This window comes from Narcine bancroftii, chromosome 11, assembly GCF_036971445.1.
Source record: "Narcine bancroftii isolate sNarBan1 chromosome 11, sNarBan1.hap1, whole genome shotgun sequence".
NCBI classification, from domain to species: domain Eukaryota; kingdom Metazoa; phylum Chordata; class Chondrichthyes; order Torpediniformes; family Narcinidae; genus Narcine; species Narcine bancroftii.
In genome coordinates this window covers 78,710,739-78,729,205 of record NC_091479.1, presented here as the reverse complement: position 1 = coordinate 78,729,205, position 18,467 = coordinate 78,710,739, and the positions used below count along the sequence as shown (strand labels likewise).

At 37.0% G+C, this 18,467-nt stretch overlaps 1 protein-coding gene across 13 annotated transcripts in view; it reads right to left on the bottom strand.

The window, feature by feature from the left end:
* LOC138745963 (voltage-dependent L-type calcium channel subunit alpha-1C-like) overlaps positions 1–18,467 on the bottom strand; it is a 488,237-nt gene that overhangs the window by 235,212 nt on the left and 234,558 nt on the right. For all 13 annotated transcript variants that reach the window (XM_069903575.1, XM_069903576.1, XM_069903581.1 and 10 more), the window contains one exon: positions 8,318–8,408. In XM_069903575.1, coding sequence (XP_069759676.1) covers positions 8,318–8,408 — 91 coding nt within the window. The remainder of the gene's footprint in view (positions 1–8,317; positions 8,409–18,467) is intronic.

The window sequence follows — 18,467 nt, the reverse complement described above, 5'->3', positions numbered from 1 at the left end:
TTACCCTGTTCAAAAGTAACAGCAGTCCATCAGCATCTACTGTAGTAATTTAAAAGTTCAAAATACTTCTAGAATCATAGAAACTGCAAAGAAAACAGAACAATTGCAATATATAAGGGGAATGTGGAATGAGCTGCCAGCTGAAGTGGTAATATGGGCTCAATTTTAAAATTTAAGAGAGATATGGACAGGTAAGTGGATGGGAGGGGTATGGACTGGGTACAGGTCAGCGGGATGAGGCAGAATAATAGACCAGCACAGACTAGAAGGGCTGTAGGGCCTGTTTTCTGTGCTGTGTTGTTCTATGGTTTAAGTAATTCCTGTTGCATAACGTGACAACAAATAGCTGCTGTGAATGGGGCATCCCCAGAAGTGTTGGTTCAAAGAAGCAGACTTCCTGCTGGTGTTGTCACATTCAGTATTTCAATTGTTCTGCAATTTCTAACTCAATTTTCTGCAAAACGTCGCTAGTCTCGATCTTTGGCAAAACTAAATTCTGGAATGAGAATTTTACATTCATGTTTTTTAAAAACAAAGACACTAAAGGATCATTTATCTTTTTTGTGCAAACAAGGGGAGCTTCCATGGAGAGTTAATTCCAAAACAGGTACAAAATATCATTTTGAACACTCAAGTATCACAGGGGTATTTTCCACCTTCATGCTTAAATGAAAGTATGAGGGGAATATTTTCTTGACTCAATCAAAAGTAGAACTGGGTTTATATCCAACTAATTTTGATGCCATACATTTGGTCCAACTGCCCTTGTCTTGGTTTACCTCAGATGATGCACTTGAATAAGGAATGTAACCAAAATAAATGAATAAAGTGTGCACTTCCATACATTGCAGGCCAAAGTTATGTGAAATTAAGTTTCAATCTTGTTTACATTGTGGGATTTACATTTGCTCACAACTTCCAAACAAAAAAGGCCACTGTCAAGTTGAAAATCGTGTAACCTGGATTACTTAGAGCATCTGCATCTTCCCCAGTTGATATTAACAGTAGTCAAAGAGACAAACTGCAGCTGGAGTCTGATACACAATCAACAGCTAAAGTGAGATTTTAAATGTCACTGGTCTAAACAACACCAATTCTTAACTGCTCACAATTTAATAGGGCTCATTGTTTATCCTCACTGAGTGGTGAGTTCAATGACCTTTATTATACCCTTACATGTTTGCCTCACCCAAGGAGGTCAGTGACACAGTCACTTTTAATTTCAGAACCATTTCAGCTGCTGTTGTTGATCTCTTGACACATCAGTTTGACACTGACTGCTGCATTAGAAAAGTTACTCAAATTTCTTAATCAAAGAGGGGAGAATTTATTCAGTTTTCTTTCTGCCTGCAAGAGCTGACAAAGTGGGCAGGTTTTATGCTTTGCATCCGGAATCACATGGGCTATTAGTGATTATCTTGCTAATAATCTGGTGGTTTTACAGTCATCTTTAATGACATTGTTTCACATTAGATCTGATTATTTAATTAACATTAAATTCCCCAGCTCTGTTGGTGGGATTTATTTTTGTGCCTCAGCAATAATTGGAGTTTTTTTTCCAGAAGTGACAAAAATGGCTGATGAGATAGGGCAGTGAATGTTATCTAAATGTACTTTAGTGAGGTGAGGTATTTGAAACGGACCCTCATGGTAGGCTGATCCATGGGATGGGCCGATTCTGCTCCAAAATTTTGTGATAAAACTAGCTGGCTCATAAAAGACAGAGGGTAGCGTTAGAAGCCAGTTATTTGGGCTGGAGTCCTGTGACAAATGGTGTTCCTCAGTAATTGGTGTTAGGACCTCAATGACATGGATGAAAAAGTGGTAAAATCATAAAAATGCTGGAGGAACTCAGAGTGAAACATAAAAGTCTGTGATTGTAGTAAAAACAGGTCTTGCAGTGTCCATAAGAGGTAAAGATATATAACCAGCTTTTGGGATCTGAGCCTTTCTTCAGGTATGAGCAAAAAGCAGCAGGTGCTTGAATAAAATGGCTGGGGAAGGAAAGAGAGGGCAGGTTAGGGAGGGAGTGGGGGGAGGGTGGGAGAAACAGACCAACAGACAAAAGCAAATAATTAGTCATGGACAGGAGGGGAAAGGTGAGAATTGATCAGGATAGAGGTGGCTCTGTAAGTGCAGGCCTGAAGGATAGGAGACAGAGGGAATGGGAAAGAGAGGGACAGATAGAGGAAATGAAAAATAGGAATAGTGGAAGGAGAAAGATGGGGGCTAACGAAAACCATTCCTAACAAAATAAGTTTATGTTAATGCCATCTGGTTAGAGAGTGCCCATGTAGAATTGAGGTGCTGTTCCTCCAATTTGCATGTAGTCCAAGCCTAGCAGTGTGGGGATCTCCTAGTGGCAACCCATTTCAATTTCCCCACCCATGCTGAATTGTCTGTCTATGATCTCATGCACTTCCAGGGGAATGTATAATGATGGGAATCTTTAAAGTATTGATGTGCAGAGGGAACTGCAGGGGGGGGGGGTGTCTAGGTTCATAGCTTATTGAAAGGGGCCACACCAGCAGATGGGGTGGTAAAGCAAAGCATATGGTAGGCTTCATTAGACATGGAATAAAGTTTAAAGGTAAGGAGGTCATGGTTCAGCTATATGAAACTCTGGTTTGGCTGTACTTTAAAACAGATTTTATTTAAAATACTGGAGCTCTGCCCCATGGTAGAGCTCCAGAGCTTTTAAAGAGTGCTCAAGAGACTTCACTAATGGATTGTTGTTTACAAAAGGCAACAGATGAAAGAGCATGTCAGAGCATCTGCTGTCTGGAAGAGAACTTGCTGTTCTGAGAGGGTCATGTGGTTTTGCAAGCAGAGAAAGTCAAACATGCTTTCTCTCAGAGGGAGAGAGAGAGAGAGAGAGAGAGAGAGAGAGAGAGAGAGAGAGAGAGACCCAGACAGACACTCACCACACTCACACAGAGATCACTTGTACAGCGTTACAGCCAGCAGACAGCAGTTGGGACTGGAACAGGACAAGCTGGCAAGCTTATGGAAACCCCAGTTATAAGATGGCCTGGTCAAAGCCCTTGTGGTTCATGCAAGAGGAGAGGACTAGCTGTCTAATGTTTCCCTTGGAATAATAGAAACAAAAAGGAACTCTGTGGTGACCTGAAGGTAAGAGGTTATCATCTGGATAACCATGAAAGGGCAAGTTTCGTCAGCAAGACACTGAAGTGGCTGATTAAAAAGGAACAATAAATCTCATACATTTCTAACTATTCAACCCTTACAAACATACTGTACAGGTATTGCAACATATTAATTTATTTTTCTTGTTCTACACTTCACTTAGAATAACATACACAGAGGCCTTTTTATTTTGTTTCTCCTGTCCATATTTCCCTCTAGCCCTCCAAGTTGTTCTTTCTCTTTCATGTCCTCAATGACTCCCCATTTGATTATTTTTGCCATTGACTTGCTTTAAGAGTAATGAAGTGGCCAATTAACTTGCTATGTATGAGCAAAGCAGAGAATTCATACAGTCATAAAGAGAGTGTGCAGACTCCACAGAGACATTATCCAAGATTGGGATCAAACCAATGTCCCTGGTGCTTTGAGACAGCAGCACTAATTCTGCACCACCATGCTGCCTCTGTTTAGGACAAGATAGCACAAAATAAAAGGCTGAGCAGCAGACCGGTGAGGGCTGTATAGAGTTAGTTATTTCAAGAAGAGGGTGCTGTTAATCTTAGATCTAGATGCTACAGAACCCGTTTACTGAATGAAACAGGAGATCACTGAGAATGACAAATGCTCACATCCATTCCCCTTTCTCACACCTCAATTCCTATTTGTCATAAAATCTGGACTCTCACATTACCTTAGAAGGTTCAAGCATGCCCTTTTACTTATTTTTTTTCTCTCACCGTGACTCCACACATGCATCATTCTCATTTCAGAAATACCACCTAGATAAGCAGTGGTGAAGACAGAAATCATATGAATCAAAGGGTTAAAAGACATGTATCATTACATTTTTAATTCTTCTCTCTCTCCCATAAAATAGAGTGAAATTTAAAGGTAGGATTTCCATTAGCCCAGGGCTAATGCAGCAGAGATGCCAACCATTTGATGGCTGGGTTATACACATGGAGGAGCCACAATCATAGAGATTCAAGAAGATTTGTAGCATTTTGTTTGAGTTGGCTGAAAAATATCTAAATTCCATTTTCTTGAATGTAATCCAAATTATAGCAAGCTCTGGTGCTTCCATTGCTCTTTCAGGTAGAAAAGTTACAGAAACTACATAATTTTTCCCCCCCTCTTAATTCCCTTCAGGCTCTAATAGCTCAGTGGTTGGAGCACTGGCCTTGTAAAGCAGTGATTGTGAGTTCATTCCTCGATGGGGCCTCATTTCTGTGAGGGGCGCTGGACAAAGTGGCGACTCTCTCTGTCTTCCTTATGGTAATCATAGAATTATATACTTCTTTGGCTTGGCTTCGCGGACGAAGATTTATGGAGGGGGTAAAAAGTCCACGTCAGCTGCAGGCTCGTTTGTGGCTGACCAGTCCGATGCGGGACAGGCAGACACGATTGCAGCGGTTGCAAGGGAAAATTGGTTGGTTGGGGTTGGGTGTTGGGTTTTTCCTCCTTTGCCTTTTGTCAGTGAGGTGGGCTCTGCGGTCTTCTTCAAAGGAGGCTGCTGCCCGCCAAACTGTGAGGCGCCAAGATGCACGGTTTGAGGCGTTATCAGCCCACTGGCGGTGGTCAATGTGGCAGGCACCAAGAGATTTCTTTAGGCAGTCCTTGTACCTTTTCTTTGGTGCACCTCTGTCACGGTGGCCAGTGGAGAGCTCGCCATATAATACGATCTTGGGAAGGCGATGGTCCTCCATTCTGGAGACGTGACCCATCCAGCGCAGCTGGATCTTCAGCAGCGTGGACTCGATGCTGTCGACCTCTGCCATCTCGAGTACCTCGACGTTAGGGGTGTGAGCGCTCCAATGGATGTTGAGGATGGAGCGGAGACAACGCTGGTGGAAGCGTTCTAGGAGCCGTAGGTGGTGCCGGTAGAGGACCCATGATTCGGAGCCGAACAGGAGTGTGGGTATGACAACGGCTCTGTATACGCTTATCTTTGTGAGGTTTTTCAGTTGGTTGTTTTTCCAGACTCTTTTGTGTAGTCTTCCAAAGGCGCTATTTGCCTTGGCGAGTCTGTTGTCTATCTCATTGTCGATCCTTGCATCTGATGAAATGGTGCAGCCGAGATAGGTAAACTGGTTGACCGTTTTGAGTTTTGTGTGCCCGATGGAGATGTGGGGGGGCTGGTAGTCATGGTGGGGAGCTGGCTGATGGAGGACCTCAGTTTTCTTCAGGCTGACTTCCAGGCCAAACATTTTGGCAGTTTCCGCAAAGCAGGACGTCAAGCGCTGAAGAGCTGGCTCTGAATGGGCAACTAAAGCGGCATCATCTGGTATGTTACAGTATATTACGTGACATGTAGTATTACGTGATGATAATGGAACCTTTACCTTCAAATCTTTTTTTACCTATTACCCTAAATTTATGCTTTGTCTCCCAATTTTTAAAAAATGACCCATTAACCTTTCCTGCAAATTCCTATTGTTGCAGGTTATATTATATTGTATAAGTATGTCTTTAAAAGAGATAGATAGATTGTGGGGGTTCACTGTAGGTCACTTCACAAACAGAGTAACACAACACATCTCATTTAAAATGCAAGAGCTTTGCTGAAGCTATACATTCAGGCACCAGTGACTCTTGCAAAGTCAATGGTACTGCACACACAGCCCGGCACTCGTCACACTTCTAACTCACGAATGTACTCCCAGGTTCAGCTCCAACAGAATCATCGTTTGTGGATGTACAATGACAGTTGGCCTTATCGGCAACAATGATGAGTTGGCTTACAGAAAGGAGGTTGAATGGTTTGTACAGTGGTGCAAGGGCAACAACCGGAGCTTCAATGTGGACAAGACAATGGAAATTATTGTGATCTTCAGGAGGATGAAGGAGCACTCCCCACTACATGTCAATGGCTCCATCATAGAGGGAGTGGGGAGCACAAAGTTCCTTGATATCCATTTAATGGACAACCTATTCTGGACCCAAAACATCTCATTAGTCAGAAAGGGCAGCAACACCGACACTTTCTAAGGCAGTGGAGAACGCAAGGCTACCAGTCATCATCTTAACAATGTTTCACAGGACACAACAGAGTATGTCCTAGTTGGCTGCATCATAGTGTGGTATTGGTTATTGGTCAGTATGGACAGCGATTAAAATTGCTGTGAAGATCAGGGGGGGGGGGGTTTCCTTTCCTTCAATCAACGATATCTACAGGGAGTGGTGCTTAAAGAGCGCTCAGAGAGTCTCTTACCATCCAGCCTGCAGTATCAAGGAAGAGGTACAGGAGCATTAACACCAGGACTACCAGGCGGGCAGACAACTTCTTCCTGGAGGCGATGATATGTTTGTAGAACCCTAGGAACTCATAAATTATTTATATATACATTTATTTTGGATCACTGTGTGTACATGTTGTGTGGGTGCAAGTTTTTTGTATACAGTGACCTGCCTAAATGATCACCAACCAGCTTGCACTCACTTCCACGGTGATGAAGTATTTTGAGAGGCTAGTTTTGAAGTATGTCAGCTCTTGTCTGAGTGGCCATGTGGATCTGTTACAATTTGCCTACCACAGCAACAAATTTTTAGCACATGCCATCTCACTGGAACACCTGGTCAGCAAAGGAACATACACCAGGATGCTCTTTATCAACTACAGTTCTAATTGAAATGCAGGCTACTCATCTCATTCCTTTTTCACTGAGATTCATGCAGAAGAGACCCATGATGAATCTTGGTAGGTTTGGCCTCCTGCTGAGAGCCATCCACATTTTACTCATCTGCCTTCAAGCGAACTGTCCTCCCATCAATGCCCTGTTCTAATTCCCCTTGCAAAGCAGAAAGGGGTCTCTGCAAAAACCAGGAAGTCATGGCATATGTACTCCTTATCTAAAAGGCAGTCCACCTCCTGTAACTTAAGTATATTCAAAAAAGTTTCGGATCACCAGATATTAAAAGCAACATTGGTGCCTGCCACATTGACCACCGCCAGTGGGCTGATATCGCCTCAAACCGTGCATCTTGGCGCCTCACAGTTTGGCGGGCAGCAACCTCCTTTGAAGAAGACCGCAGAGCCCACCTCACTGACAAAAGGCAAAGGAGGAAAAACCCAACACCCAACCCTAACCAACCAATTTTCCCCTGCAACCGTGTCTGCCTGTCCCGCATTGGACTTGTCAGCCACAAACGAGCCTGCAGCTGACGTGGACATTTACCCCCTCCATAAATCTTCGTCCACGAAGCCAAGCCAAAGAAATGAAACAATTTAACCTGCACATAGTTAATGATTTCTTCAAAGTGAAACAGAAATATAAACCACTGGTTAGTTGACCTGAAACTTTAATGCAGTTTCCTGCTTCACATATGCTGCCTGTTCCGAGTATTTCTGGCATTTTCTGCTGTTTTTAAATTTCAGATTAGCAGTGATCATAGTACAGTGCTCTTCCATTATTTTCTACTACAGTACTCAAGTACGTGAGATTAATTGAAAGGGTTGGCTGCATCACGGTGTTCCAATTTGTCCGTGTTGAATGAAATCAGCATAACCTGACTGGCATCTTGCTGTCCTGACGCAGCAGATGTCAACATTTAATGCATTCATTCTCTTGCTATTAAGGTGAGTGGACAAAATTGTGCAATTTGGACACCAGGCAGGAAAAAGAAAGTTAGGATCCACAGTTCTCCAGCTACAGACAAAGTGTGACAGCACATTTATTTCAACAGTCCATATCATTCAGAAATGTACAGATCTTTTTAAATAGCAGTTGATTTGTGCCACAATTGTTCTGTTCAATAAAAACTGAGATGACCTACATTAAAAAGACATATTTCTGCTTATTTTTGGCTGCATTTTAACCAAGAGTTTTAACAAAGACCAATGGTCTTTGATAAACTTTATGATTGTGATGTTGGAAAAGTAAATATTAAATAAGGATTATTTATATTTAGCCAGAAAATATTGTAGCTGTTGCATAATAATATTAATGAGAGGTTTTAAAAGATTGCCATAAGGTATTTAAGATATTCAAGTTCCAGTTTAAGATTTAAAAAGCCTATTGTTCAATACATTACCATGATAAATTCTCCCATCAGAAATAGAAAACAAATTTAATACACAGGAATGATACCTGGGCTATATTCATTGTAGTAACTAGACCTAGAGGCTTGTTTCCTGATCTCTGCTAGCATCGGATGCAATTAAAATACCTACCCAAATTTAGCGCAGCAATTCAAATCTTCTAATTCTGCACCAGCTCCATTTTCATTGTTCACAGATTCAGTTTCACTGGTCGGCATATTCACTATGAATGTTAGGAGATAAAAAAATAAATAAAACTTTCGATTAATGCACATATTGATTTATCAAAAATAATCAGAACATTGGATCTATTGATAAATGAGGCATATTATATCTAGTATACTCATAAATATCATAACTTTCCAACAAAACAATAATATTGGTCAACTTTAATAGATTTTTGCCTGTGATTTGCAAGCAACAAGCCATTGGCAGAAATATGCCCAAATGTTTGAATAGATTTATAGTTAAGAAAGCAATCCCACTAACAGATGATATTTTAAAAACCTCCATTGAAATTAAAAAAACAAATATCATGAACTTGAATAGTTGCCCATTGCTGTAAACGTTCATTTTAGATGCAACCATCATTACAGTAAACGATAAGCAACACCGTATAATAGACTTCAGAGCCATTAAAATTCTGATTTTAAATGAACTGTTTCTCAGTCTATAAACCCTGCCTGACCAACTGATTATTCCCAGCAGCTTCAAATTCTATACTTGACATCATACTATTCTTATTATTTATACTTATTATTTGAACTTGCTTCACTTTAAGTTCCTGTATTAACATTAATTTAAATGAACTATCCCTCAAAGTGAGAACCTACATTGAAATAAAATTGGTAGATTTTAAGTAAAAGCTTAGCTTGATTTTAAAAAAAAATCAAACAAAAGTGTTGCTAAAATTACTGAGAACAAAATAATGAGTACAATTTGTCCAAAAAAGAAAGTACCTGGACTTGTTTCTTTCACAAGAGTTAAAGGAAATTCTGATATCATTATCAGAATTGATGTTTCAAAGCCACAAGTAATTACATTTAAATTATCCATAATTGTTTTAAAAAGCATTCTAGACAGAAAAAATGTCTCCGCTTAGCCAGAATAAAAGATGTCTTTGCCCGAACTCAAACAAAGGAAAAAATAAACAACCGTAAAATAAAAGGGGTAAAACATAGGATTCTGTTAACACCGTGGTTAAGTGAAAAAACACAGAAATCCTGGAGAAACTCAGCAGGTCAAACAGTGCCTTTATGTAGCAAAGGTAAAGGAGTTGGTTTTCCCCATTAGCTTTAATCAGTCTGAGAACTCCAGTTTTCATGTGAATAAAAACCAAATATTGATCAATTTATTTATCTCCTTTTGAAGATAGAAATCCACCAAGACCTAATTAAGATATCTTAAAATAAACCATACTACTAATTAATGGAACTCGTGAAGGCCAGAGCTCTGCAAACTTTTTGGAACAGATGGTATGACAATGAGACGCTAGAAAATGTTATGTTAATGGATCTAGGATCATAAAAAGACCAAGATGCAGATAAATGTTTTCAAACAATGTGAAAGAAATGGCTTTTAAGCAAGAAATGAAATTTTAATTAAAACTGGCAATTATTAATTAGATGTTATATGACTTCCAGCTGGCTACTGTATGGAATAGCAGCAGTAGGTATTGTACTCCTGTTCGCTTTTAAACTTTTTCCATTCATTCAACTTTAAATTTTTAACCAAAGTGCTTTATACTTTGCCTCTTTATTAATTAATATTGCTGATTATTTCAAAATGGCTACAAGGAGTGCTAGAGCTGCAAAAAACATTGATGATGTGGGATTTTTTGAAAGTTATTTTTTGAAAGTTTTTTTTCTCAGCCCTACCGGATTTAGTCTCTAATTGTTGGTTAGATCCTGTTCTAGATTGTTCATCTCCTAAATTTACTACTTTGAGTAAATCTGCTTCTGTGATTCATTCTTTTTGAGACAAATTTCAATATTTCAGATGTTTGGCAATTTTTTTTCACCCCAATAGAAATGAGTACTCTTTTTTAAAATGGTCATGGCACTTACTCTCCGATTAATCAATTCATTTAATTGACCAAATCTTGCGACTATAATGGTATTGTGATATCTGACCATGCTCCAATCATTCTGTCTATGAAATTTCCTGATTTTTCTTTTACAAAGAGGCATTGGCATTTTAATTCTACTTTACTATCATATGATTTTTTGAAATTTAAGGAGGAGCAGATTAATTTCTTCTTTATTACAAATTCTTCTTCAACAATTTCTAGCTTGATTGTTTGGGACACTATGAAAGCATATCTTAGAGGGCAAATTATTTCTTATTCAACTAGTAGAAAGAAGAAGAATAAAAAAATTAGATTTAATTAATCAGATTAAACAAATTGATTTGCAATATGCACAAGTTAAAAACCCTGAATTATATAAAAAGACAGTTGAATTTAAGAAAAAATTTGATCTTTTTTCTACTTGTCCTACTGAACAGCATCTTTTGATAAAAAGTCAATTTTATATTCACAGTGAAAAATCTGGTAAGCTTTTGGCCAACCAATTGAAAGGAATTGCTTCTTAGAGACAAATTACTAAAATTCGTATGGATGACAGTAATGTTACCACAGATCATTCTAAAATAAATGATATATTTAGAGAATTTTATTCTTGACTGTATAATTATGAAACTAATAATTATAATAGCCTAATGATGGATATTTTGGACTGCTTAAATATTTCTCAGAATAATCATACGAGTCTGAAGGAGCCTATTTCTCAAGAGGAAATACTTGCTATTTCTTTACTATGTCAGGTAAATCTCCAGGACCTGATGGGCATCTTGTGGAATTTTTAACCCTTTTACTAAATTTCTTGTGCCCCAATTAAGTTCTGTGTTTAATGAATCATTTAAACAGGGCAATCTTCCATCATCTTTTAATGAAGCTTGCATTTCTCTTATTGCAAAAAAAGGGGAAAGATGAACTTGAGTGTTCTTCTTACAGGCCAATTTCTTTGAATGTTGATATGAAGATCTTGGCTAAAGTGCTGGCCCACAGATTGGAGAATATATTACAATTAATTATTTCTGAAGATCAAACTGGTTCATTAAAAATAGTTATTTGTATTTTAATATATGATGTTTATTGAACATTTTATCTTTAACCCCCTCCCCCAACTCCTATCCCTGAATGTGACCTTTCATTTGATGCAGAGAAAGCTTTTGATTGGGTGGAGTGGGGTTATTTATTTGCGATCCTGTAAAAAGAATAATTTTGGACCATGTTTTGTTTAATGGATTAAATTATTATATTTATGTCGTACTGCTTCAATTTACAACAATTAAAACCTTTTGATCTTCAACAAGGTACAAGTTAAGGCTGTCCTTTAAGTCCATAACTTTTTTATTTGGTTTTAGAACCATTAGCAATTGCCTTTCATGAGTGCAGAGATTTTTCAGGGATTTACAAAAAGGGTACTGAACATATAAAGTTTCCCTATATACAGATGATCTTTTGCTTTTTTATAGCTAATCCATTCTTTACCATTCAGACTATCTTTGCTAATTCAATTTAGTCTGCATAAGAGTGAACTTTTACCCTTAAAAATCATGGTATTTTAATTTTCCTTTTAAGATTGTGAGAGATCAATTTACTTATCTTTGTATTACAAGTACAAAGAGTTATAAACATCTTTTTAAGGAATTTTTTCCTACTTTATTTAAACTCGTTAAATTACTCTTAATGAGATGCTCACCTTTATCTATTTCTATGATTGGTCATATTAACTCTATTAAAATGAAAATTTTACCTAAAATTTGGTATCTTTTCCAAACTATATAAATTTTTATTTCTAATTTTTTTTATTCACTGTATCTTCTTACATATGGCAAGGAAAATGCCCCCACTTGAATAAAGTTCATCTTCAAAAATCCAAAAGAATCGTGGTTTGGCATTTCCTAATTTCAGATTTTATTACTGTCCTCCTCTTTATACAATTTAAATTGCAACCTAGTCATTAAACACAATTTGAGAATCTTTTTCTTATACACTTGTAAATACGTGAATGTAACTCTCCTCTTGTGTATATATTCAATACAACTAATAAACATTATGAAAAAGAAAGAATGGACACAATTTACAGGTTTTTTTTTATTTCAGAGTATTTCTATTGCCAGCCCTATTATGTCCAGTCACCTTTTGTAACCTTCTTTGCAAGACACTGCCCTCAATGACTGGCACAGATTGAGTATTAAATGTTTTAAAGACCTTTTTATTGACAACAATTTTGCATCTTTTGAACATTTGGTTGTAAAACTTAACTTATCTAAAACTTTTTTTTAGATATTTACAGATTAGTCACTTTGTTCAAGCTCAGATTCCTGATGGGATTCCCAAGGTGAATATTCTTGATACATTTTTTGAACCACAACCTCTCTATAAAAGCTTAATATCTCTTATTTATGACAAATTGGCTGATCTAAGACAAGCCCTGTTAATTAAAATCAAAAACTCCAGGGAGCAGAATTTGAACCTTTCACTGTTTAATGAGGTTTTTAACTCCATTTTAAAACTGATAAACACTACGTCCTTTGCTGTACGACATTATCTGCTGAAATTCAAAGTAAAGCACATATGTCTAAAGTTAAATTGTCTCATTTGTATTCGGATCTAAATCCCCGATGTGGTAAAACAGGTGATGCTTCTTTAATTCATATGTTCTGGAGCTGCCCTAGCTTAGAAAAACTACGGAATGAAGTTTTTCAAACATGATTGGCGATTCTCAATTTAAAATTGGAACCTATCCCTTAAATTGCTCTTTTTTGGAACATTCCGAGAAGATTATGTGTTTTTAACTTCAATTCAATGCCACATTTTATCTTTTACTTTGTTGATGGCCAAGGCATGCAATTTTGATTGAATGGAAAGATAATACTCCACCTATACATGCACAATGGCAAAGGGACATTATGTCTTGTTGAAGTTTGGAAAATATTAGATGTGTAATTAATGATTCAAATATTAAATTCAAAATAATATGGGGCTCATTCATGGATTACTAGTATAGGCTTAAGATTTAGTGTTAATCTGGAATCTTGGCATTGTGTTGTCCCACTCTAAGATTGTCCCATTTGGATTTTGGATTTATGAACGTTAATTTTCAACTTTATTTAGGGGATGGGGTTTTGAAATGTTTTTCTTTTGTTTTCTTCTATTTTATTATCATAATTGTGCTTTAGAACTTGTACTTATGATCATTTTTGTAACTTTTTCTGGTCTTGTAACACATTTCATAATTGTAAAGAATATCAATAAAGTATTTTAAAAAGAAAAGATGTACATTATAATAAGAATATAAATAATTTATAAAAATTAAGATGCCGTGCATTAAGTGCACTTTTATGACATAAAGGATGTGCTCAGCAGAGATAATGTTATAAATAAAGATGCATTATGCAACATTGTGATTAATTCATATTACCATTACGGTTGAAATTATAATGGATTGAATAATTACATTAGAAGTAAACTATGTAAACTTACTGAATAAATGTTTCCAGAAAATATATCAGCAAATACTCAATAAGTTACCGTGCTGTATGTCTAAATTTAAATGTAGAATTTAAAGAATATGAATTGTTTACATTTAACAAAGAGAACTCCTGCAGAATAAATTACAGGTTGAAGGCCATATCATGGAAATATCAGTCAAAACTATGGGTTAACATTGCCATGAATTCTTGGTAATAACCATCACAGGGAAGATGTGAAATATACACACATCAAGCAAAGAGGACAGCAATAATAACCTGACATGAAAAGCAAGAAAACATTTCAGGATAAAATAATGAACAAGGTGGAAGAGTTAATTTGCAATAATATCTTTATACTCTTCTCTCTGAGGAGAATTGAGTAGCTACCATTGGCAGCATGGTGAAGATGATCAAGTACAATATGAAGAAATCTTAACCAAAAAAAAAGCCTTAATATATGGTAAAGCCTTAATATTTGAGGGGTGGGGGAGGGGGGTGAAGGTTTGTATTAGAAGAGAAAATATTCAGGAACTGGAGTAATAAATGACTTAAATGCAAGTGATTATGGCTGCTCAAGATTGCTAATTGCAGCCTTGGGACATCTAATGTGTATCTTGAGAATTTTCACTTAAGCTCACTAACTTTTATCTGTGGCTTTCACATTTTTTAAGGTACCATAAAATTGGGAGTGGAATTAATTTCAACGATCTTTAGTCGGATTCACAATACTTCAGACATTTAACCAAATCATGCAAGCTTAGAGCAAAATTGGATAATATTCACTGGGAAGAAAAAAATTAAGTTGCTAGAAATCAAAAAAATAGGAAGTGCTGGAAGCATGACTGGGCAGAGGAAGAGAAATGATATTTGAGCTCAAGGTCCATTAATTTAAAGTGGAAAAAGGAGTAAACAAGTGTATTTTAGGTTGCAGAGAGGGGGCAGGGGTGAAGAGAACCTGGGGAACACTTGTGATGGGGTGTAGACCAAACTTGCAAAGCTGTACTTGGAGTAATGTAGGAAGCTGAAAACAAAGGTAAATGTGGGAGTGGGACCATTAACGTTTTGATACCAACACAGGAGTCCACAAGGTAAAGACAATAATGGAACCTTTACCGTTATTCACTCCCACTCTGTGTGTTGGTGGCCTTCTGCTTTGCACAAACAACACCCAATTTAATTCTGAGATCCAATATTTCATTTTTCATCTGGATAAATAGCAGCCTCACAGCCTTAATATGGAAGTTAATAATCCTGGGTAACTACTGTTTTCTCTCTCCCTTTTTTTTCCCCTCCCTCAGATGTTTCAATTTCCTCATTTTTGGTTTATTTTCCCTCCCTCAATGCCAAGCACTCTCTTCCCAGACTCAGTAGATTTAACACATCTCCTCAAACTCCTCAAGAGTTTGTGATGATGTTAACACAGATTTATCCAGAGCACCACCCATTTCTGTGATTTACGACAGAAGTGGTGAAGGCAACAACATTGTAAGACACATTATTTCAAATTTTTCCTATGTCACACATGATTCTTACATAGGATTCATTCATTGTCACCAGATGAATATGAATATCCTGGAATTCTGCAACAATTGTCGTCATAAGAAAATTAGCAGAGATTCAGGAGGAATTAAAGTAACATTTAATCATTTTTGTGACAACTAGAGAAGAGAATTTATCCCAAGAATATTTTAAAAATTAACTGGAATTATTATATTCATCTAGTATTCTGATGCATCATTCTTATACATATTATTTTTGCTCTGTTATTCATTAAATCAAATGAATATACGGTAGCTGAATTTGTAAAGAACTTCAAAGTTCAAAGTGCAATCATAAAACCTAAAAATGATTTGCAAGGCAAGTTAAATATTACAACAGCAGGGCTGAATTTTGACCAGTTGGCCTATGTTCAGCTACTCTGAACCCTGCTATCAACAAGAAATACTTTCTCACTGTGGCAAATGATGCAACCAATCAGAAGTTGACTAGATCCAGTTTGTCTCCTCAACCAACTCTTTGGAGCTGTTAAAAAACCTGCTTCCACTTTGTTTTTTTAATTCGATGCTTAAGAATTGCCCAAAATATTTTGGCTCTCATAAATTAAGATTATTTTTCTATTGTGTTAAAATATCTGCAGTGACTGGTATTGAGGCTGGTTTTGGTTTACAATGCGCACAAAATAACAAACAGAGACACCATTTATTTCCATAATATTAGGATACAATATCTAACGACACCTCAGAAAGAACTGAAAGCATGATAGTGTGGCAGTTAAGTTATTAGGACTAGTGCTTGAAGTTCTAAATTATTAATTCAGATCCTGCGTTTGTATCTAAAAAAAATTAAAATTCTAGCAATTATTCTGGAATTTAAAACAAAAACAAATCTTGATAATAATAACTATGAAATGTAAAAACACATCTGGTTCACTAACGTCCTTAGGGACAAAAATCTACATTACTCTGGCTTTGTATCTTCCAATATAAATGATTCTTGATTGCTCCAGAAATCAGAGACAGACTATCAATGCTGGGATTGTCACTTCAATCCTCATCCCTTGAATACATTTAAGAACACCTCACCTCTAGATGTCACCTTCCATTTGATAAGATATAAAATAGGATCATGATATTTAAATGCAAAGGATATGACAGGTAAATGCACAGAAACTCCATGTGGAAAAGATTCTTACCTTGATCATGGGTAAAATATCACCAAAAGTATTTACTTCAATAATATTGAAGGAATTAATTACAATGACTGTTGCATTTATTTCAACAAAATCCTACATTCAAATCAATAGCCAATTAATTATTTGTTTATTAGGAGGTGAGAGGTGGGATACTGGAGGAAATAAATACGACAATACTGTCATGGACAAATAATTACACTGTAACCTGAATAAACATTTATAGATTTATGCAGACAGTTTAGAACTGATTTTGAACATGAAAATATTACAGAGCAACTAAATTAAGAATGCACTTAACTGCTCTTGACTGCATATTAATAATTCTGGGCCACCAGTTCAGTTATGTCAGAATACATCATTCTGTTAATTCTCCTTTTACAGTAGCAATCAGTTGTTCTGACCTCTATCACAATTAATGATTTGATAGATAATTGCCCTGAGCACATCAATGTTAACATGAGAAAGACAAAAACATAAGAACTTATAAATGATTATAATAGGAAAAAATGGTGCCTCACAGCAGCAAGTACACATAATCATGAATTTCAGATTTCCGCTGATGCTCTGTTGAAGTAAATGCTTATATAATTTATCAAAGATTTATAATGTAATTAAGGAAAGTATCATTTTCACTGTTCTTATTATATCTTCTTGTTTCCTGTGAATTACACTTCAAGGTTGTATCTGTGGATCTCATTACATTTATTTTTATCTTCTGAGCTACATGCTGCCAAGAGACACAATGTCATTTCCACAAAGAGTGAGAGAATGATGTTATGGATTGAAGAATTACACATCAGCTGAGAAATTCTTTAATGCCTGGAATGGCACATTATTCAGCTTATGTCTGCTGCAGAATTCTATGTCACGTAAGACTCATGGCATCACAAGGAATAGGCCTTGCACAATAAGTATGTTCAGTACTGAATGAAGGAAAACAGATGTTGTTTGCCCATGATATGGGTTATATCAGGTGGGTGCAAAGAAAAGAGAGAGCGCCAGACAGAAACTACGATAGGTGAGAGGTGGATAAAAGGCTGCAATAAAGATTATGAAAATCAAGTTTGGATGAAGGAACAGGGGCAGTGTGATTTGGAGAAATATGATTTTGATGAGGGAGAAATTATAGTTCATCATCAGGTGACAGGAGAGATGTGGGTTGGTGGTCAGGGGCGTAAGGGAAAGCTGCCATAAGGGTGGTGTTATACCCAAAAAATACTTCACGCATACTTGCAACTTAGTAAGTACATTGTCACTAATATACAATGGCTAAATTTGTCCATGACAAGTTGTCTATCTAAGCTGGTCCCATTTGCCTTTATCTGGTCCATATCCTCCTAAATGGGGCGGCATGGTTAGAGTAGCAATTAGCACAACACTGTTACAGCACCAGCGATCGGGACCGGGTTTTGAATTCCATGCTGTCTGCAAGGACTTTATATGTTCTCCCTGTGTCTGCGTGGGTTTCCTCCAGGTAACCTGGTTTCCTCTGATTGGGCCAAAATGTGCTGTATGTCTAAATTTAATTTTTTTAAAATTAAATGTTTCCCATCATGCACCTATCTAAATGTTTCCCATCATGCATGTCGCATTGTATCCACCTCTACCATTTATTCTGGAACTCATTCCACATACCTACCATCGTCTATGTGAAAAAGATGCCCATCACGTCCCATTTAATTCTTTCCCCTCTGACAAGAAAAAAATGAACAACTATTTACCTTATGCCTGCCCCTCATGATTTTATAAATCACTTTTAGGTCCCTCCTCAGCCTCCAACACTCTTGTGAGATAAGTCCTAACAGAAACAGCCTCTCATAATTCAGGTCCGCCTCTCCCAGTAACATTCATGTGAATTTTCCTGTCGATGTACTATCAAAAGGAAGGGAAAATAAAAAAAAAGCGCCATCTAACAGCTCATCTGTATGCTATTGTTACAAGTTGGCATCTGCTCACTCCTTAAAGCCAGGAGTTAAACACCTGTCAAACCCAACACATAATTGGATTAGTCAGATGTTTAATGACAACACAGAAATAGTTTTCAATAGC